Genomic DNA, 23,236 nt, shown 5'->3' with positions numbered 1-23,236 from the left:
CTGGAAAAGGACGAATGATTAGTAAGAATAGCTCAAAATGGAAGCGCGGAAAGATGGCAAGACAAGGACGTGAACCTCTGCTCACCCTGCTTTGGATTCTATAGAGAAACTGAGATTTGTAGATTTTTCAGGGCTGAGATTATGATTTGACATCTTTTTGTCAACAAGTTTTAATAGACGTTTGCCCTCTGGAGCTCCATTCCTTGCTTGACACAAGGGCAAGGGTTAAGGAAATGCTGGGAAAAGGAGTGAATAAAGGAGGATGGTGTTTTGTCTGAGCAGCTGAGACTCTCAGATCGCGTACTCTCACCTCAGCTCTCTGTCTACTACTACAAATCAGCAAGGGAACTTCCAGAGGGGAGCTGTGCTGAGGAAACTACAGCCATGCTGTGTGGTCTGAGGAGAGACGCAAAGAACAGCATTGGTAAGAGCACCACTCTATTATCATTTGTGCCAAAAGGGTTAAAGGGGGTTATGTCTTTAAACATGTTCTTCATTCATGGTTCATTTCAGGGGCAGCCTCCTCAGGTGGAAACTATTCAGTAATCTGTCATCCACACTGCATAAATGTGGATTAAAATGCTTACATTAGCAAAGATTTAAATGTGCGCCCCTCATGCCATCCTGCCATCTAACTGGGGCAGATTTAGCAACATAAACTGGGTCTGGGTGGACCCAGTTTATAAATAAAGTTTCACATCTGAAAATAGCTTCATGATTTCATTGTCATTGTCAGTGCCATCCCTGTATTTAGCCTACATTTTGATTGGCTGGTTGCATTCAGTGCCCTGAATTAAATGAGGAGTTAATTAACTCACTACACATTGATGCAGGAGCAAGAGTCTTATTTTAGTCCCAGCTTTTCTGCCCAACCTCACCCTTGATCCCTTACCTAACCTCCTCTGAGCCTGGCTGGTTGTCTTCTTCTCTGTACAGTAGTTGCTTCATTGTAAGGGATGTTTATTAATCAGCTCCATCCTGAGCTTAATTTGTGCCCGTTAGGGTGAATGATGGTTATTTTAAGCTGGGGGAGGATGACTTGAAGGTACAGTAGTGCTCAGTCACGTGCAGAGTGTGGGGTCTGCGTTACCCTGAGCTAACGTTGCCTTTTGACTGCAATGACAGCTGCTGGACTGTCAGGGACCCTCAGGAGTCCGCGTGGTTACGAGGCTTTTGTCCAGATTAGTGTGTTTGTGATGTGTCACCCACATTGTGTTTGTGCCTTACAGCTACTGGATGGGATATTTGTGCAAGGATGTGTGTTAATCAGTGTGAAATGCCATATTATGAATATGCATTCCCGATATTGCCATAAAAATTCAAAGTCCTGCGAAGATATTTCTGTAGTTGAAGTCTGAATCCTGCAGAATTTCATCGTTTTCTCCTCGTGTTCTAGGCCCACGCAGAAGCTTCAGGTCAGAGGAGGTTTGACAAAGGATCCGTGCCTCTCAGCTGTCTAAAGGCTTCATCTTCAGTCAGGCAGATGTGAAAAATGATGTGGACAGAGAGAAGGCAGGGGATTTCATGCCCGTAGAACACTTGCTTCCCCCAGTTCAGTCTTTACAAATTAGCACAGATAACAGACACATTGAAATGGGGGGAAAGGGGAATGTCATTACATGCTAAAATGAGCTGTCAAGCTTACAATGTTACCTCTTAAATTATGACAGGTCTATTGTCTGAAATACAGAACACAGGCAGTTTATCTCAGCTTACTTTACCAGGGTTATCTAAGTGCAGTAATGCCAGACAACTGTGCAAGATGAATAAAAATGTATAGTCAACTGTGGGGATGAAATGTTCTTGTTATTTTTAAATTTAAAGCAGCTGTATGCTTTGGGTCATTGTCTTGCTGGAAAATACATTTTCTCCCAAGCCATAGTTTTCTCTAAGACTGAATAAGATTGAGGATTTTCCTATTTTTTGCTGCATTCATTTTACCGTCTACCTTTACAAGCCTTTCAGGGATGGCTGCCGAAAAGCATCCCCACTGTATGATGCTGTCACCACCATGCTCCATAGTGGAGATGGTGTCTTTGTAGTAATGTGTAGCGTTTGGTGTGTGCTAAACATAGCGTCTTGTCTGATAGCCAAAAAGCTCCATTTTGGACTCATCAGACCGAAGAACTTTCTTCCACCTGACTGTGGAGTCTCCCCCTTTTTGCAAACTCTATTCAAGGTTTTATATGAATTTTAACAGTGTATTTCTCTTTGCCACTCTTCCATAAAGCTTTGACTGGTGAGGAACCTGTGCAACAGTTGATGTATGCAGAGTCTCCTCCATCTCAGCTTTTAAAGCTTGTATCTTCAGAGTAGACATAGGTCTTTGGTGACCTTTCTCACAAGTCTTCTTTTTACACAGTCACTCAGTTTGTGAGGGCATTCTGATCTAGGCAGATCTACAAGGGCCATACTCCTTCCATTTCTTGATGATGGATTTAACTGAACTCTGGGTGATGTTCGGTGTCTTGGAAACTTCATACCCTGACTTATACTTTTTTATTAACCTTTTCTATGAGTTGCTTGGAGTGTTCTTTTGTCTTCATGGTGTAATGGTAGGCAGAAATACTAATTAATTAGTGACTGGACCTTCCAGACACAGGTGCCTTTATACTACAATCAATTGGGACGCATTCACCGCACTCAGGTGATCCTCATTTCACTAATAGTGAGACTACCAATTGGCTGGAGCTCTGCTGAATTATGTCAGTCACTTTAAAGGGAGCGAGTATTTATCTAGTCACTTATTTGCATTAAGTGTTTTTATTTCATTGACATTACTTTGTAGGAATCTGTTTTCACTCGGACATTAAGAGTTCTTTTTTGTCAAAGCCAAATTATTTTGAACATGATTGATTTATTAAACTATGAAAAGGATAAAACTTTTTATAGGCACTGTATGGCATCCCCAAAGAGGCTGAGATGCCTTGAATTTAAGGATGCATGCACACCTGGATGTCTGCATTTGATTAAGTTATGACTCTGAGAACCGTGCAATTTTCAGTCTGAATTGCCACCTACTAGTATGTTTCAGTCTTGAGTACCTTCTCTCTATTTGCTACCACTTTTTTTTGACTATTATTTACTATTACTATTAACTACCTTGATAAAAAAATTCAAAATTTTGCTTTTCATTCTATTGCTGATGATACTCTTATTTTCTGCTGTGCATTTCTGCCTGCCCAAGCTTTTGCAAATCCTCAGCATGCATTTGATTTTGTATGAGATCAAATTTGTCAGCTGTAACTTGAAATAAATGTAGATAAACTAAAACATGTTCTTTACATCTTCGTGAACAGTGAAAAGATCATTGTACAAGATAATTGTTAGAAAAGATGGACACAAAACTGGGTTGGTATCTTTTATCAATATGTAGGATTAGAAACTTGACTTTCAGGGAGCCAAGTTGCTAAAAGTTGGAGGTTTTGCTGAATTTTAACCACAGAACAAGTCCAGTTTCTTCTTTTCTTTCCAAGAGAGTCTCGTAGATTCCACTCTTTTTTTTAATCTGTTTTTGATTATGGTGATGTGCTGTATGTTAATGCTTCTGTTCAGTGTCTTCATATACTGGACATTGTGTATCACAGTGCACTGATCTGCTGAATGAATATGCAACTGCTTTATCCAATGTATTATTATTAAGATTATCCAGACTTGGAAAGTGGTGAATGGATAACACTCACCCATTCACTCCACATTCACACACTGATGGTGAAGGCTGCTAATGGATCTTTTCCACTATGACTTTTGGCTGCGTCAGTCCAAACCAAGCCATGCTGATTTACTTTCCCATCACCAGTTTGGCTGAGCTGCACCGAGATTGGACCTGCTCTGGAACAGGGTCCAAGCGCACCTGCCCTGCCTTCGAAAGAGTGGCGGTGATGTCACAGCAATTCGTCATCATTAAGGACGCCACACAGATATGTTTAAGTAGCAACTGTTGCACAAAACATTGAAATACCTGCTGGATTACCAATAGACAAGGAAGAAGAAACTTTAAAGTAGAAACAATGGGTGCTTCCTCTTCTTCTTCTTGTGGAGCAAAACAATGCTTACTCAAGTGCAGCTATTTAACATCATCGACTCAAAACGCCACATCATTAGCTCCTCAAATGGAGAGTTTGGTTGTGGTGGAAAACAAATCCCCTGCCATGCTGAGCTGCCGTGCCGACTCAAACCAAGCAGAGCCGAGCCACTCAATGTATTGGAAAAGCCCCATATGAAGAGTGACTCTCAGTATTAACTGATCCCATTCATATGCATCCATACACATTCACAAATTGGGGTTAAGTGTCTTGCCCAAGGACACATCAACATGCCACTCTAGGAGCTGTGGATCAAACCCCAGATCAAGTCTCACTTAAAAAAAGAGATCTCTGAGCTTAAGTGGACTAACCTGGCTAAATAGAGGTCAAATAAATAAGTATAATCTAGCAGTTTCTTAGACAACTCATCGAGCGTCTGACCATTTCACCTCATATTCCTGTGTTATCAACAGCTCTTTCTTTTTCTTTTCCACCAAATAACATAATACAGTTCCTGAAAATCAGATGTTTTGAAGAATAAGACTTAATCAACCCCTGTATAAAAAGCATGCAGAATCTAGCTGATGCTTGCCAAGATCCCCTGAAGAGCTCTGTAGTAGTACTTTAGCTTACTACTTCAGTAATATACTGTTCACACACTGTGGTGGAAAGCTGAAAAGGTAATCCTCAATGGACAGGATTAGAGAAGTGCCAAGTCAAGTTTCTTCATCACCGAGACTGCTGACATGCTTCTGTGGCTCCATTCAGGTTCAGATGGCTGGCATGCAGTGGCCCTGCTAATCTGAGGCCAGCCCTGTGCTGTGTCAGAAAAGGGTCCCACTGTGGGTTAACAAAAATGAATTCCGTTTCCATGCAGCACATACTGAGCATTTTCCGGCACTCTGCAGCAGCTGCTCTAAATGACATGAAAATGATAATTTTCTCTCCATCCCTGAACAGTCCATTAACCACACGCTGATCCTTTTGCTTTAGTGGTCGCAAAAATAGAGCTTGACGCAAATGTGTTCTTCTGTTATATTAATGGATTTCAAGGGTCCCTGCTACAAACACAGAGAATCTCTTCAAACTCTCTACCCCTAAGTGTCATTGAAACAATGTGAGGTAATTTTACAAGGTTCAAGGTCCTGAAAATTAAACCACATCCTTTATGCAGTGTTTTTCAGACATAAAATTAGGAATCAAACAGTAAGGTGATGGTGGCTATGTTGTGTGACTGAGTTCTGTTTCCCTTCATGTCTGCAGTTTGAGACACTGACCATGATTTACACAGCAGCAGCTTGTCTAACTTTGATATTATGTCCATTGTGGGAGGACTAAATGAGGTTATTAACTTTCGAGAGGGATTATTTAAATTATTTAGATTATTAAAAAAAAAAAAAATCCACTTTATTCATAAAGTCTGCTGCTCCATGCTGTAAACATTACAGACTAAGAAAAGTTTCATAAATAAAACAGAGAAAAGATCAGAGGTCTAATCTGGGATCAAATTACATATAGACCTGTTTAAGAAGTAGTAACACAAAGGGTGGTTTGCCGTTGCTTTGTTCGCTTTCACTAAGCTAACATAGCTACGCTGCCTACATGTTTAACATTACAACTTAAGCCAATGTAGCTATTAGCTTTAGTATTGTGAACTTTAGCAAATGTTGCTAAAGCTAATGTAGCTATATAGTTCCATTATCTTTAGCTAAGTTAGCTTTAGTAACAAGAGCCTTAGAAAAGTAGCTAAAGCTTATTTACCTACACAGATAATGTGGATGTGTAGCTGCTTTTAAGCTTTGTCTTTATCCTGGTATCTAGATGTTATTTACATAACTTGCACAGCAAACGAAGCTATTTAAGTTATGCTTTCTGCTTTAGAATATTTCATTGGCGGATGAGCTTCTTTCCTGTAAGCAGACTATTTACACGGCTTTATTAAACATTTTGTAATTAGGTCTCACAGTCTGTCAGAGTGCCCAAGATGAATGGTCTGCAGCCAGACTGTTTAGTAACTTTCTTTGTTCCAGATTGAATTTTTTATAGAGAACTTCTGACAAAACATTTTTAAACTTCTTCATTGTCCATCAACTGTAAAGACAATAAACACTTAATATTCAGGAAGACAACAACATACTATTAGCTTCTTCCAGGTCACGGCTAACATTAGCTTTCACAGCTACTTACTAGAGAGTAGGCCAATCACTGTTAGCTATAAAGTAGATACTAGCAAATGTTACTATTTGTCAGTTTTATAAATGACAGTAGTCAAGAAGGTAAATTCCTAGATAACATAACAATAGACGTTAGAATTAACCTTCCAGCTATGTGTTACCTGCAAAAAGACAACAGATGTAAGTTAGCAATTTGCTTGCTCCAGCATGTCTACATAACTATTTCATATGAATGTCTATTAATGTGCTCCCTCCCTTTAAAACCTCCAGCTGTCTCAGTTTAAGCTAGAAGCTAAATCAATGCCAGTGTTAGCTGTTGATGTAACTTTACTGGAGAACCAAGATATTGATTCATAGTAGGGCTGTAATGGTGTTTGTGTTTGTTGCAGTGATGTTACAGTTTGGTGGAAGCAGTTTAAAGACATCCAAATGGAGGGGGCAAAAACACACACACAGCCGCCAAAACCCAATCCATGAGCGATAGGCTAATGCCAGTAACTGTTTGCTAGTAAACAAGAAGAACCAAACAACATAAAACACAAAGTAGAAAAGTTATGTGAAGTAGCACTAGCAAGAAGACAATACAAAGCAACAAGACCCTCCAGCTTTATCCCTTTCTTCAACTTGTCTGCGCTGTTTTAAAGAAAATCTCTAGATGGGACAGTAGACGGGGTCAAAAATGACTTAAATGCTAACACACACAGTGGCTAGGTAAATGACCTAGGAGTAGTACCAGTGTCACAGAAGACATAGATGTAAATTTGTAGCTAACATTTTACATTAGAGCTATTGCAGTATAAGCTAGGTGGTTCAATGCTAACGTTAGTTCTTTCCCAATAATAGTGAATTGGAAACCAAATATGTAAAATTATAGTTATCAACAAATAAAGAAGCAGACAAAGACAAAAACAAAGAAAGAAGCCCTTTCTGCTCTCAAAAAGGTGTTAGTTTAAGCCACTATGCTAGTATGAGCAGTGTGTCGAAGCAGTGGTGTATTGGTCTGGACTCTTCATTTATTGATCTTTAGAAGTGGGTATACTTTTTTTTTTTTTTCTTTTTTTAAGAAGTGGGTATACTCTATTGGGACAAACAAATAAGTGGGTGTACTCTGTGTACTCTGAACAACACCACTGCATTTATGTCTCCTCCTGTTGTACATAAATGAAGCCAAAATACTCCTGTTACAGGCGCTAGTATATTATGCTGGTGATATAATTTAACTGTGCCCATTAGCACATGCACTATCAGGAAGGAAACCTGTTTCCGGTGTGAGAGCGCATCTTGCTGATGCTATAACGCCGTGGTACCAGGTGACACACGGGGTCCAACTAAGAAGAGAAACCACTGAAAGTTAGTCAGATTTCTTCATCATCTGTCCTAACAGTCGTAGTTTCTGAATGTCTTCACTTTTTCAGCTGGCAGGTTAGTAAGGCAGAATGTTACAGAATTCAGTGTCAGACCCAGAAAGGCAATGTCTCTGTTGGTGTCAGCACACTCTTTTCCCTCCTCTGTGTGGACTAGCAGGAGCCAATCGTCTAGATCAGTGGTTTTCAAACCTTTTTTGCCCAAGGCATAAGATCAAATCAAAATCTGAAGGCACACCATATTCATATCCATGCAAAATCATCTCTTTAGTATATTTTACAATGACTCAATGTTTTGTATAGTTGTAGTTAAAATATGGTTGATAAATTACCATGGCTTACCTAGACATGCCTTGAGGTGCCACAGCAGACCATTTGGGAACCACTGGTCTAGATAAGTGGCCAGACAGATGCCCCGCTGCCTAAATGGGGCAATAGCTGTCTCGGCACACTTTGCTCTGGGCAGAGCTGCACTGCAGATATTTGTCTGAAATGGTGGTTGTTTCATCCCACATGGAGGACTCAGAGTGTCCACAAGGTCATCAAAAAACTCTGCCTTATAAGCTGTCATTTTGGAGATGACATTCAGAGCTCTTACAATCGGGCTGCTGCCTTGTATGATTTTTCTGTCATGGTGGACTGAAAGTAATGGGGTATTGACTTGAGGGTGGCTGGTCTGGATGACAGCCACCCTGACACAGTAAACAACCTGGGGTGAAGGAGGGCTGCTACTAGTGGCACCAAGTGGGCCATGGCGTGCTTGCCCAATATATCAAAATCTAAGGAGGATGCATCCTGAACTGGGATCTCCCCTGAATATGGGCTCTCTCTCCAAGCGACATGCAGTTCATCCAGAAACTCAGAAAACACCATGAAGAGGTGCTTATAGCTGCCCAGTAATCTAGGGTTAATTTTTCCCCTCCTTATTCTTCACTGGGCCAGGAAATCTTCAGCCTCTCTGTCACACATTTGCAAATGATGTGCATGTCGAAGCAAGGCTGAGGCTACAACCTTCCTGTGGGTTTAAGCTGACATGTCCTACTGACAGGTGGAATGAGGAAAACAAAGGAAGGGTCATTGTTCTCATTTGACACCAAAATTCCCAGTGCAGTCATCCTCCTCATTGTTATCCAAAATGAGGGGTTCATCCTTCAACGGGTACAGTATATCCAACGTTGAGTCCCAGCACAGAAGCTCCAGTTTGGGATTGCTCCCAACTGACATGATGCCAAGCTTGGTTGTCCCAGGACAAGTATCCGTATCAGTGAGTCCCTACCAGAGAGACTGGCCTGGCAACCCAGCCTTCAACGGAAACTCTTGGTTCTTAAACTGTGTGTACAAGTCTGGGTTGTCAACAGCAGCTCAAATAAGTCCTCTTGGTTTGTGTCTTTGCTCAAACTTTTGTTCCTGCAGGTGTAGCTGCGGAAGCTGAAAAGCTCTGCTGTGGAGACTGGTGAACCACTGCCATAGTGAGACAATAAAACGAATGCTACTAAAGAGAACAACACTACTCAGAAAACTGAACACTTGCTTTGGCCTATATCCCATCTGTTAGAGGAGGTGGTGTCTTTGACATGTTCTGAAGTCAGTCAGTCAGCAGAGGTAGGTCTGAAGCTATTGGCTTCACTTCCAGGCAGCTGTAGCCTTGTCCATACTCCTATACTGTCAAGTTAAAACAGTTTTCTAAAAAGTAATGTCAATTAAATAAAAAATTTGTGACATAAAATAAGTAACTGAATAAATAATCATCCCTTCAAGTCAGTTTTTAGTAGATGCATCTTTGGCTGCAATCACAGCACTGAGTCGGTGTGGATAGCTCTTAATCAGGCTTGCACATCTGGACACTGCAATTTTATTCCATTCTTCTTCACAAAACTGCTCAATCCCTGTCAGGCTGCGTGGGGATCGGCCATGAACAGCTCTTTTCAAGCCCAGCCAAAAATTTTCTATTGGATTGAGGTCAGGGCATTGACTCGGCCACTCCAGAACATTCAGCTTGTTGTCTTTAAACCATTTCTGTGTACCTTTCACTGTATGTGTCAGGTCATTTTAATCGTCTCCCAAACTGTAGTTCTCTTGCAGACTGAATAAGATTGTCCTCCAAGATTTTCCAGTATTTTGCCTCATTTCATTTTACCCCCTACCTTTATAAGCCTTCATAGGCCGGCTGCCAAGGAGCATCCCCACAGCGTGATGCTGCCACCAGACCAAACATAGCGTCTTTTCTGATGGCTAAAAAGCACCATTTTCTTCTCATCAGTCCAAAGAACTTTCCATAAAGCTCTGGTGAAGAACCCGGGCAACAGTTGTATACAGAGTCTCTCCCATCTCAGCTGCTGAAGCGTCTTCAGAGTAGTCATGGTGTCTTGACAGCCTCCTTACTCGTACTTCTTGCACGGTCACTCAATTCGTGAGAACAGCCTGATCTAGGCAGATTTACACATGTGCCATAGTCCTTCCATTTCTCAATGATGGGTTTAACTGAACTCCAGGGGATGTTTAGTGCCTTGGAAATTTGTTTCTATCGATACCCTGACTTATACTTTTCATCGACCTTTACTCTGAGTTGTTTAGAGTGGTGGTTTTCTTTTGTTTTCTTGGTGTAATGGTCACCAGGAATAGGGATTAACCTGGGGCTGGACCTTCCAGACACAAGTGTCTTGGTACTACAATCACTTGAGACACATTCAGTGCTCCGTCTCAATTGTTAGACTTCTAGCAACAGTTGGCTGGACCTCTACTGAATTAGGTCAGTCACTTTAAAGGGGGAAAGGAGGCGGAGATTTATGCAGTCACTTATTATACCTTACATATTTTTATTCAATTTACATTGCTCTGTAGAAATCTGTTCAGTTTGACATTAAATAGAGGTTTTTTGTAAAAAAAAAAAAAAAAAGAGAGATTTACTATGACTCATTTATAGAATCAAGAAAAGGGTAATGATTCAAGGGGGTGAATACTTTTTATAGGCACTCTATATGTAGTCATGAGAAAAATTCCATTTTGTCATGTTGTGATTGTGTTTACCTTAAAAAGACAAGATCTGATAGCATAAAATGCTTACAGGGAGGATTCCGGCATAATCATGCCATATTAACAGAACGCGAGCTTAGCGTGACTTCAGACAAAAATGGCTGTCGTGTGGACATGTTAAAATTCACCATATTGTATGCAAGTGTATGCAGCTGTCATGATGTGCAATGGATGCTCATGCTCATCGTGCCTTCTGCTGCAGTTTCCCTTCATGTCACCAGAATGCCTCCTAACAGCACCTCCATTCCTCCTCCCTGTCTCCTCAGATGAAGGACCATACTCAAAGGGGAGCAAGGAGTCCGGAACAACTGACCAATCGCATCCATCCCAGAGGCGCAGCTTTTCAGGTACAATTCAGTCAAAGTTTACTGTATCTCATTTTGTCCTCCTCCTTTTCTGATTCATGCTTTTGCTCTTAATTCGCCTCAAAACAGAGGTAGAAGAAGAGGCGTGCCATCTTTGAAACTGTGTGCCCACTTGTTTTTGCTTGATATTGCATTGTTTTTAAATGCTTAGATAAGGTGGAAAAATACGCTTGTGCGGCATACCTGTCATTTGCACTAAACCACACTTCTACTTCAAGAAGAACGATTTAACAGCACAGCACAATGAGGAGCACAAGACAGAATGAGTCCTCTGATGACACTTTATAACCACATATCCATCAAGGTCAAACTCATTTCCATCCACTTAAGAACACAATTGGATTTCAATTTACAAGCTGATGAGTCAGCTGTAATTCTCAAAACGTGTCTAATTTTTGTTATAATGCATTTGATTTTTTCCATTATAGTATTACTGTGGTGTTAATAAAACTGACTCCATTTCCTCCCTCCTCCTGACCCTATCACAAAGATTCAGTCTGATAGAGAGATTCAAAGGAAGAAGGAAAAGACAAGACAACTAGAGAATAAAGTCTGTGGTTGTGTGTCAAACAGCATTTCTGTGAGACATTTCAGAAAGAAAGAAAGACAGAAAGAAAGAAAGAAAGAGCCTTTCAGACAGGGTGATTCTGTCAAGCAGACGCTAATGCTGACTGTGGATCTGTGCCTGTGTCTGTATCCGTCAGCAGAGGAGCACAGAGGAGTGACCACGGTGGACCTGATGAAAAGGGAAGGCAGCAGCCTTGGCCTCACCATCTCCGGAGGGTCTGATAAGGACGGCAAGCCCAGAGTGTCAAACCTACGGCCAGGTGGGCTAGCTGCCAGGTGAGATCTTTGCTCTGTGATGCGGTCAAAACCTGGCAACCACAGCAAGCTGTCTAGAGCTATTATCCTGCAAAGTTACACCCAGACCTCCCTGACTGCTGGACTGTAGGCGTTGTGTTAGATCAGATTAATGCCATCACATAATTAACAATCCCCTACCACTAAGACAATGAAAACATGCTACATCTCTATAAATAAAGATGCCGTTTTTTATCTTCTCATGCTTAATTTACTGTATGATGGTAATTATTTCACGCTAGATGTTTTTAACTTGTTTTTTACTTCAAAGATAGCTTAATTAACATTCGATTAAGCCAATTTCCCTCAGTGTCAGCAGCATTAAACTCATTTTCCCCAACATCAAACACATGAAAGTAAAATGTAGTGGATGACTCACATTTTGTGATGAATACACAGCATGTGTGACACATAGGCACACTCACACATATACGCAGTTTTGTAAGAATGACGCAGCCCCCGCTGAAAATGCCTCGGCCAAACATCGCTTGTCAAGTCCAGGGAGCTTTAAAGACGGACGCTGTGCTAATTCTTCCAAGCAGCTTGTCCTCCCACAGCTGAGTTCATGCTTGTGTGGAAGTGCTAGCTAATTTACTGGGTGGAGAGACACTCATGCAGACAGGAGAGAGACCGGCAGTGACATTGTGTGATGAGACTGGACCTGATGACAGGCCGCATGGCTGGGCTGGTTAAGACGTCTCTCTCTGTCTGCTGTCAGAGCTGACTGGCAGTAGCCCAAAGGTGAGACGCGTGAGGCGAGCAGAGCTTTTATTCGATTAATTTGCTTTCCAATGAGCAGCTTTATGACTCACAATGTAGTATATTAGACACCACAAACCATCATCCCAGCCATTCAGACCCAGCATCCACTCTGTGTTTGTCAGTACACTGCACAGAAATCATAGTCCCTGTCTGGTGCAAATATATGCAACCAACCATGATCACTTGTGTGAATGTTCACATTAGACTGCTCTGGCTCTGTCAACACTAGTTTTAATTACTGCCTCTTTCACGCTGCATCATCAGGTCAGGTCAGGTATGGGAGCATGTGTCGTTCTGCACTTTGCTGCATCAACCTTGGCCCTGTACTGCTCTGGCCTGGTGATTGCCATAGCTGAGGCCTGTACACATGGCTACCCAGAAGTCTGGTCCAACCTACCAGGCACCCAGAAAGCGGTGAGCTGAATCAGATCCTGAAAAGTGCCATGTGCCCGTAGAAGTGCAGCTGCCGCTCCCGTATCCAGCAGCTGACCCTTCCTATCCTAGCTTTCCTGAGCATGTCAGTATTAGACACACAGTCTCACCAACAATACACAAAAATGTGCCGGAGAGACGTCCTCTGGCCTCAAAAGAGTATAGTAAGACCATGCAGCTTCATCATGCGATTAAAATTTGCCATAACAAATTAGACATCTTATATCACTCTTCTCTCTTTACATAAAACTACTAACTATTAACAGCTAGGGCACCAGTGCAGTGCAGTGGTAACACTAGCAATTTATTTTTTTAAATAGTACCTGCTGGGACGTTTCAAGAGTAGAGACTCAAGCAGCTAAACACACACTGAAAGCTTGCTTTTTTAAAAGACGTTGGGTGCTGTGGATTTGCTCCTGATACCCAAATGTTGCTATGTTCCCTCCCTCTACTTTGGTATGTAGCACACAAGCTAACAGTGGCTAATGCTCCCAAGCTTACTATAGCTAACAATAGCGAGCTAATGATATTTAATTGATTCAGCTGGAGATATTTTCCCTAGCCTGAGACAAATACCATTTCACTGGCTGATTATGCCACTGATTTACTTTCTGTGGATGGCAGTGTTCGCTACAAAAAATGAACTAATTAGCCAGCTAGCTGTCTTATTGAGGGGGCCTGCTGCAGACAGCAGAGCTCAGATGCCCCCTCTTGCAGACCAGTACAGTGAGACGATGCATCTGGCAGAAGGGAAGTTTGCCAGAAGGGAATGTTGCTCATATTACAGACTGAGCAACATTTTATGAATAAAAAAAGAAAACGGTCTAATTTGGGATTACATTTTGTTATATCCATTTTAGAAGTAGTTATGTGAATGGTGGCTCACTTTAGCTTTGTTAGCTTTAGCTAAACCTAACATAGTTTTGCTAGCCACATAGTTAATGTTACTACATAAGCCAATGTAGCTACATTAGCTTGAGCTAAAGCTAATAAAGCCAAAGGCGAGGTACCGTTTGCATATATTACTTCTTAAACGGATACATCGTATAATCTAAACTTTGTTTGCTTTATCTTTAGTTACAGTATATTAGTTATGTAGCTACGTTATCTATGTAGCCTATGTAGCTAACATAGCCTCATTAGCTTTAGATTCAGCTACTGAATGTAGCTGTGTAACCTATATGGTTATGTAGCTAAGGTAGTTTCGTTAGCTTTAGATTTTGCTTTGTTAGCTATGTAGCTATGCTATCTATGTATTTAATATAACTTTGTTAGCTCAATCCTTAGCTATATTAGCTGTGTCAGAGTGTTGTCATGTCTCAGGGTCCACAAATTCTATCAATCTGCTGTGTTAGCGGGGAGAGACTGACAGTGGATGGCATGGAGTTTATTCAGGATGAGCCTTCTGGGGTGATCCTTCCAGAAGTGACCCTTACTTGTGTTATCCACAGCCAGGGCAGAATACCAAGGAGTGTCTCTTTTCATATGGATCTTTCCCACTGAAGTTGAGGCAAATTTTCTCCTTTTTTTGTAAAATCTTCTTAACCTAACATCTTTCAGTTCGCTTGCATTCGATATCTAGGCAGTCTGGTACATTTCTGTGTTTTAAATCAAATAACCTGCTTTCATTCTCAACCTCTACAGGAGTGACCAGCTGAATGTAGGAGACTACATCAAGTCAGTAAATGGCATCAATCTATCAAAGCTTCGCCATGATGAGATTATCAGCCTTCTGAAGAACATCGGGGAGCGGGTCGTGTTGGAGGTGGAGTACGAGCTGCCTCCATTCGGTAGGTGAAGTTCTGTAAAGGGATTATTCTGTCTGATAGAGAAAAATACTTCTCTGACATCTGACGGAAGCCCTGTCATCAAACAAAGTCAAAGTTGCATATCAACAAGAATCAGCATGACATGAAAATGTGAGTGGCACAGAGTGCAGTGGGATCTGCCAGTTAAATCAGAGTGAAGACATTTATAAGTCCAGACAGCATCACAGTGTCATAATCAGCAGCTTCAAAAACAGCTTATAAGAATTAATATAAACAGCCTAACATGAGTGTCTTGTTTGTAAGTGTCATAAGCTTGAAGAAGTTAAACCTGCTCATGGTGGAAAGAAAGATGGAACTAGCTCGCTGTGAATCAGACTGGAAAGTAATTTGTATAATCTAGCAAAGGGTTGGGCTCATCTTCCAGAATAAATGAAACAGAATAATGCTGATTCATCCAGGCTGTCTCATACTTTTATTTTCTCCCTGTTATGTTGACTGTCATTATCATGTTTAAACACAACATCAAACATCATCAGCATACAATGACAACTGAAAAGTTCGGGACCAAAAATACATCCATCATACCACAGATTTCAGAAAATATAACACACATCCATCATACCACAGATTTCAGAAAATATAATCAAATATTATCCTTCATTAATGTTTCATATGAAGCCTTATACCTGATTTTCAATGTTTGTAAATGCAGCTCAACTAAGTCTTTCAGCTTGTCTTTAGCAATGAAAGTTATTCACTGAATAAAGTCCAAAAGTTTCTTAATTTACACTCTCAATGATGGAGCATCTATGTTTTAGTTCCTCTGGCTCAGGGAAGTCAAAGTACAAAAATTATGGCTCTTCCTGTGATTGTATAATGTCCTCTTGATATATTCAAAGAGTACAGTTTGTATTCGTATCTAGTTTGTATTTGTATCTAGTTTGTATTTGTATCTAGTTCTCTTTGGAATTAGAGATGCACTGACTGTGAAAATAAGGACCAATAATCTGGACGCTCAATTCAAGACGAAGTACAGCTCTATATTGGTTACACCCCCAACTTACCTTGTGCAAATACATTTCCAAATAACTGGAAAAAAGCAAACATTACTCAAATCTTAAAAACAGGTGCCAGTTACAGCATCCACCACACTATCTCTATTCTCCCTGTAATGTCAAAAGTACTTGAGAAAATTGTGGCAGAGCAGGTTATTGACCATCTTTAGACCAATCAACTCCTTTATCCTCAACAGTGTAGTTTTAGAGAAAAATATTCAATAGAAATCGCAAATAGTTGTTTTAGATGTTGTTAAAGTTGTGGGTGTTAAGTGGTATATCCTATTGTGATTATGGGAAATAGGGGGCGCTCTTGCGGAAAGAGAAAGTTTTTGCTACCGCTGTAGTCTGTGCAGAATAAGTTGTTCCAGGAAAAGAAGTATATCCAATGAAAAGTCGTTATTATAGTTTTTGAGCTAACAGTGAGGGCAGTGTTTCTTAACCTAAAAAAGGCATTCGACTCTGTCAACCATAACATTCTTCTAAGTTATCGTCGCTTAATTTTTCTGAGACCACAGTTGATTGGTTTGAGTTCTGAATTCAGAAAAGAGAACAGTAAAAGCTGACCTACAAAAAACTCTTTTAAAACAATACAAAGGGAATCCCTAAAGGTTCAGTTCTCAGCACGGGTGGAAAAAGTACACTACTATTGTACTCAAGTAAAAGTACAGGTAAAATTTACTTAAGTACAAGTAAAAGTACTAGACTGAAAATCTACTCAAGTAAACTAGAAAGTATTTAATTTAAAGGTTACTCCAAGTGCTGACTACTGAGTAGATACTAAGGAGCTGTACAGTAAATTATGATCTTTCCTGATTGGCAATAACACAAGAATAGATCTCCAACCAGGTTGTTCAGGTAAAGTCACACCTCTATAATAATGTAAAATACACAGCAAATTTGACAGTGTTTATGGAACTCATATAGCAGTAAATGTAATGCTTTAAGTATCTATATTGGTCCACACTACATAAAGTTAAACTACACTCTGGTCAGGGTTAAATATTTTACAATATGACAGAGCTGCAGTAAGTCTTGATCATCTGTGGTAAGGTGGGCTTCCTTTGGCAAGAACAAAGCAGAGAGCCAACTTCATGGTAACTCAATGCATACTGATAAGGAATACGCACTATGTGTCCTTAAGGAGCACCTAAAGTCACAAGTGGGAACTCTAACTCAGTAGATAACTTCACTTATGGTGCAAATGTGTCTCAAATCAAAAGCAACAACAATCCTCCAGAAACATGAGCAAAAGAACCCCAGAAGGGATCAGTTTACAACAGAAGCACACAAACACAACACAAAGAGCATGATGGTCCCCCAGATTTGAAATCACAGTGGGCAAAGCTTAAATCAGTTGGCCCTACTGAGCTAAACTAACACTGGTGTATCAACATTGTCAAATAACTCCAACACTGGAGACCATTAAACTCAGAATGTAGATAAAATCAACTCTGAATATCAACACTCCAGTTGTTGCTGTTTTGGGATGTGATGTGGATCATTCTCTTGTTATGTGCAACTGTGAAGTCAGCAGAGGTGGAAAAAGTACAAGACTTATTCAAGTTCATCTCTATTGTGGCTCCTGGTGTGAAGCTAAAGGCCGATCAGACTACACCAATTTAGCCAAATATTGACCCTACTGCACTGTCGCCCCCAGGCCTGAATACAAACATAAGGAACAACAAATACTCCTGTAGTGTGACATAAACAACAGTTTGACCAGGACGCCCCACAACCATGATTCAAGAAGACATGTAGACATACTGCCAAACTAGCCTACATAATGGTTGTTTAGCTAGTCTAATCATCACATTCACACCTCAAATTCTAATTGAAGGATAGTCAGTCCATTCTATCCCCTTCCTAATACATTGGAATGAGTCCACATTTGTTTCTTCTTGGTTGTTTTCTTCTTTTCAGAGCACAAGACTGTTAGCGTCACACACAGCTCTTCTGTTAGCCATGACTGACACTTTTCCTCCACCTCCACAACAACCTATGAACCCTTGCACAGCCCCAGAAACAGTAGATAACGTCAAAACAGCAGCATTTGATGATTTTTCAGAATCATTGTAGTTGCCAGTCCGTCAGTAACGTCTGAAATGGTGCCATTGTAAAAGACAAAAACATCATGTAGTCTAATCTGGCCTTAACATATTCCAGATTGATGTTATGTTTGATATAACAAAGACATGAAACTGCACAAACACAGTGTATACTTACTGAACAATCCTCTTTTCTATGAGGATCTTTCATATGATGAGACATTCAATGACAATCTCGAGACTGCTTTGGATTTGTTGTGGTTATAAAATATAAAAGTACTTGAACCTTTGAATCATGTTTTCTGAGTTTGTTGACATTAAGGAGGCTTGCAGTTGGAATAAGACTGATTCTGTGTAATCACCAACAGAATACATCTGAGAACACATAAATTAAGTGGATTAAACTGATGTAATGACAGTCAGAGATATTTGGGCTCTAAATAAGGAGCAATGACATTATAAGTCTTCATTTGCGCATTAACACAGTCACTGATTTCTGCCATCTGTCCCTCTTGCAGCTGCTACCATGGATGATGTATTTAACTTCACATTTTTTAACATCAGACCTCACTTGAAGTTTGTAAAACATGTCGCCCTGCTGCCAGGGCATGTATTCGAGTTTGTATCCCCCTGGTGTGATCACTTTTCTGGTACTAAAGCCCAATAAACAAAGATATCCAGGCTATTTTGAAGCTGCTTTGTTGTATAGGCCTCAGGGCCTCCAAGAGTCACGTTGAGGTCGCTGCACCTCCAGACGGCTCAGCATCAAAATCAAGCATTTCTCAAGCCCTCGCTTCTATCTATATTCTGTGACTTTTCTGTATGTTTGCATTTCATTTATTTGTTTTTCTGTGTTTTTAAGGCATTTCTATTTCCCAATGAATCACACTGAATCAGGTCAAAAAAAGTCTAAATGTTGATGTTCAAACTGAACAAGCTACAAAGAATGGCCTCTATTTTTGGTTGCTGATTAAAAATTACATGCCTATAATTAATGGATTATCCCTGCATTAAAAAAAACCTATTTGAGTAATATAGGTATAATATTATAGGGTGAGATTTGTTCCTTAGTTAAACTTGAGTATGCGTATGTAACTTGGTCACAATAAATGAAGATGGCACACTTCACGTAAGTGAAAAACTTTATTTTCTGCCCTCTAAAAATTCAATTTTTTTAAAATAAATATTGTACTTGCAATGATGCAATAGAAGCTTAAAAATCATTAGCAAACCTTAGAAGAACATCAAAACATTATCAGTGCCCACTTTAATGTCAGTAAAGCAATCCAGAGCAAAATTAGGGAGTATTCAGGTGAAATCTCCTAAATGCAAATTGGCACATTTGAACTCCCTGTGACACTTGAAATTTCTTAGATTCTGTACTATATATTTATATGTCCCCATAACTGCCTATTACATATAAATGCAGCATTTCCTGGCTTTTTCTTTCATTTTTTCTTCAAAATTCGTTCAGACCTGTTAACATTTCCCATTGAAAGACAGCCACACTAAGGAACTGAAGTTTGACTCAGTGAAGCAGATTTATTGATAATGGTAAAAATGCCAAAACACAATACTGAATGATGTGGATGTGAGTACGGGAATCTGTGAGTCTCAGCTTTCATATGACACCTTGCTTGTGTATAAAGCATAAAGTACACTATATTGACAAAAGCATTCAGTCTCAATCTTCCTTACATTTCATCCCAAACATGTTTGATGAGGTTGAGGTCAGGTCTCTATTAGGGTCAGTCAAGTTCTTCCACCAAACTCATCAAACCATGGCTTTATAGACGTTGCATTGTGCACTAGGGCACAGTCATTTTGGAATGGAAAAGAGCCTTTTCCAAAACTGTTGCCTCAAAGTTGGAGCATTTTCCAATATGTCCTGAAGCATTAAGATTGTTCCTCTCTGGAGATAAGGGTTCTAGCCAGAACCCCGAAAAACAGTCCCATATCATTATCCCTCCTCCACCAAACTTCACAGTTGGCACAATGCAGTCAGGCAGATAATGTTCTCCTGGCATCCGCCAAACCCCGATTCACCTATCTGACTGCCAAACAGAGAAGCATGATTCATCACTTCACAGAACATGTTCCCACTGCTTCACAGTCCAGTGTCAGTGTGCTTTATACAACTCCATTTGATGACTGGCATTGGCCTTGGTGATGTAAAACTTGCATGCAGCTGCTTGGCCATGGAAACCCATTCCATAAATCTCCCATTCCATGTTTATATTAATGCCAGTGGAAGCTCAGAACTCTTCAGCTATGGAATCAGCAGAGCATTGGCAACTTAACAGTCATTGACCCCACTCTGTGATTTTACATGGTCTTCTGCTTCATGGCTGAATTGCTGTTGTTCCTAAATGCTTCCACCTTCTAATTATATCACAATGTCCAGTAGGGATGAAATCTCAGAAACCATCTCATTGCAAAAGTGGCATCCCAGCACAGTACCATACTTGAAGTCACTGAGCTCTTTAGAATGGCCCATTTTGTACCACAAATGGGGACAGCATGGCTAGGTGCTTGTTTTATACACATGTGGCAACAGGTCTGATTGAAACACCTGAATTCAATAATTATCAGGTATTTAGTAAGTAGTAATTCATTTGCTTGGTGCTCAAGCTGCATTTGGTAGTGGAAAAAATGGTTTACAATATTTTGTAGCCCTACTCTGTTAAATTTATGTGCAACATGCATATGTTTTAAAATGATTAGTGTACTCTTTGATACCTTTTGTGACAGAGCTTGTCTTAAAGCCCAATTAGGCTCTGTGGAGCAGATCGTCTATATATTAAAAGGTGTTGAACCAACAGTTGAGTCCCGAGAATACCATTAATGATTTTTTTACTCCCAGTTTAACCTTGACTTCCAGGCCTCTTTCAGCCCTTGTATTACCAAATCGATACTTATTGGGTTTTATTTGATCAAGACATCAGTCTGGGATACAGAGCCAGTCCCCAGGCACTGCGTCATGGCTGCTCACTGCACTGAAATCATTAGTGTGGGTCAAACACGGAGAATAAAACCCCCCGTTGAGATTAATTAAACACATTTTCACACTTCTTTGTTCATTCTCAAGACTCAGCACTTACTCATTACCCTGTGACCAAACTTTAATAAAGCTTTGTACCCTCCTGATACCTCATGCATGTGACATTTATCTGAATCTATCCTGTACCTTTCTTTCCTTCTAGTTCAGACCCCCTCAGGAGTCATAACCAAAACCATAGAGGTGTGTTTACACAAGGAAGGAAACAGCTTTGGGTTTGTCATGAGAGGTAGGTGCTTAATGTCTTCATGGGGCCATTTTTGTTTAAATATGTTGCTTGGATTGTACGCTGATTTGTTTTATGTTCTCTTGTCTTTCTCAGGAGGCTTCCACGAGGACTGGCGCAGGTCTCGTCCTCTGGTGGTGACGTATGTGAGGCCTGGGGGTCCTGCTGACAGGTGAGAAAGTGGGTAGATGTCTGTGTGTATACAAGTGCTGCTATTTATGTGCCTTGTATGCACTGATCATGCATGGGTGAGCCTATTCAGATGATTGTATATGTGCATGCATGTGTGTTTCTATAGTGTGTATTTGCTGAAGATGCGTGCCTCAATGGATATGTTTTACTAATTGCTTTATCTTTGCTTGCAATGTCCAATATCTAGATTAGACAACAATCTTTAGATTTGTTCTTTTAAACGATTGAAAATTCAAGTGCATGTTCTGTCTTTGCAGCAGCCTACACTCTGCATGAAATCGTGGCTGTGACACATGCTGTTTAGTGTATTTTATCTTCAAAGCAGAAAGGGCACTGCTCATCCTGAGGCTAATGCAACATTGCACTATTTCCACAAAAAGAAAAAAAATGAGAGCACCAAAACGGTGGAGCAGACGTAATTCGCCATCAAAGACTTTTACGGCCGTTTATCTCTCTTATCCTTCATCTCACCTGGGAGCAAACACTCATGTGGAACTGTTTAATGATTAACTGTGACTGCAGCTTAAACGCTTGTATGAGCATCTTGCACAGGTCGTCTTATTCTTTCTCCCTTTCTGCTTTCTGTGTTTCTCCAGAGAGGGCACTTTGAAAGCCGGAGACCGAGTCCTGAGCATAGACGGGATGCCTTTAAACAGAGAGAAGCACGCCGACGCCCTGACCATGCTGATGCAGAGCGGCCAGGAAGCTCTGTTCCTGATTGAGTATGACGTCTCTGTCATGGGTGAGCACACACACAGGGAATATGTGGAAGCACGGTCGGGCGGCTCTGCTCTGAGGGTAAATAATGTGGCTGTTATGGCTGTGTCAATGTGAGTGAGTATGTACGCTGGAGACGCCGCTAGGGGAGTCACACTGGCCCATAAGCACAATTCAGTTAGAAAAGGGTAGATGGGTAATAGTCACTGTAGTATAACATGAGTCCCTCTCAAATCTGTAAACATGTCGTCTAATCAACTACTTTGAATATTATAATTTTCTGCACCATATTCAATACAACATTTTATTCTTACTTTTAAACTTTTTTTAAAACACATTCTTTGACAAAAGAGAGTATTAACTCAGTAGCTTGATATAGAAATGATTCAGTTTTAATGATAGAAAGTATTGCATTGAAGAGGGCCTGCAGTTACTAAATCAAACCTCTGTGGTTTAAAGGTCACATATTATACAAAATACACTCTTTCAGGCTTTTTAAACAATAATATGTGCCCCTGGCCTGTCCACAATCCCCCCAGCATCAGAGAAATACACCCCCCCCCCTCCACCTTTCAGTAAATGAGTGCTGAAACAAGCCGTTCTCAGATTTTCCCCTCATGATGTCATGTGGGGAGTTAGCACCGCCCCAGATTCAGTTGGTCCTCCCCACTTGGAGGAAAGTTACGCCCTCATCTCCTGATTCTCCTCTCAGCTGAGAGGAGGATCAGGAGAGCCACATCCATTTCCTGAGAGGGGCGGAGTCAGGGGTGGAGTCAGACAGCTCATAAACATTTAATGCTACAGACACAAAAACAGCTCATCCTGAGCAGGGCTGAAACAGAGTTTTTTAGACATGCAAAAATCCAACACTGGAGTGTCTTTTCAGCGACAAACTTCCCAGGCATGTTTGGGGACCTCTGAGACCACTATAAACTTGTCTTGGTAAAATATGTGATCTTTAATGAGAAAGTGCGACCCAAATTTCTAATATTTTTTGACCAGTCAGATTTATTCAATGTTAAATTGTACAGTTTGGACCTCAGACAGTATAAATGATGTAGCACACCAAGAGGCAGGACAAAACAAGCATGTTTTAGAAGACTTTATGGACTTATTGGTTCAAATCTTCTTTCACTCATTTGTGACCATTGAAAA

General features: G+C 40.5%; 1 protein-coding gene across 1 annotated transcript in view; it reads left to right on the top strand.

Annotated features, from left to right (window-relative positions):
- Window positions 1-295: 295 nt before the first annotated feature.
- Window positions 296-23,236, top strand: part of LOC121517610 (glutamate receptor-interacting protein 2-like) — a 57,560-nt gene continuing 34,619 nt past the window's right edge. Inside the window, exons 1-7 of the mRNA XM_041799512.1 lie at window positions 296-424; window positions 10,863-10,943; window positions 11,666-11,804; window positions 14,661-14,806; window positions 21,092-21,175; window positions 21,269-21,344; window positions 21,961-22,106. Coding sequence (XP_041655446.1) covers window positions 385-424; window positions 10,863-10,943; window positions 11,666-11,804; window positions 14,661-14,806; window positions 21,092-21,175; window positions 21,269-21,344; window positions 21,961-22,106 — 712 coding nt within the window. The 5' untranslated portion in view covers window positions 296-384. The remainder of the gene's footprint in view (window positions 425-10,862; window positions 10,944-11,665; window positions 11,805-14,660; window positions 14,807-21,091; window positions 21,176-21,268; window positions 21,345-21,960; window positions 22,107-23,236) is intronic.

The sequence above is a fragment of the Cheilinus undulatus genome, linkage group 11 (assembly GCF_018320785.1).
Source record: "Cheilinus undulatus linkage group 11, ASM1832078v1, whole genome shotgun sequence".
Taxonomy (NCBI): Eukaryota; Metazoa; Chordata; class Actinopteri; order Labriformes; family Labridae; genus Cheilinus; species Cheilinus undulatus.
Note: the sequence above shows the minus strand (reverse complement) of the source record. Positions and strands in the feature narration are given on the sequence as shown.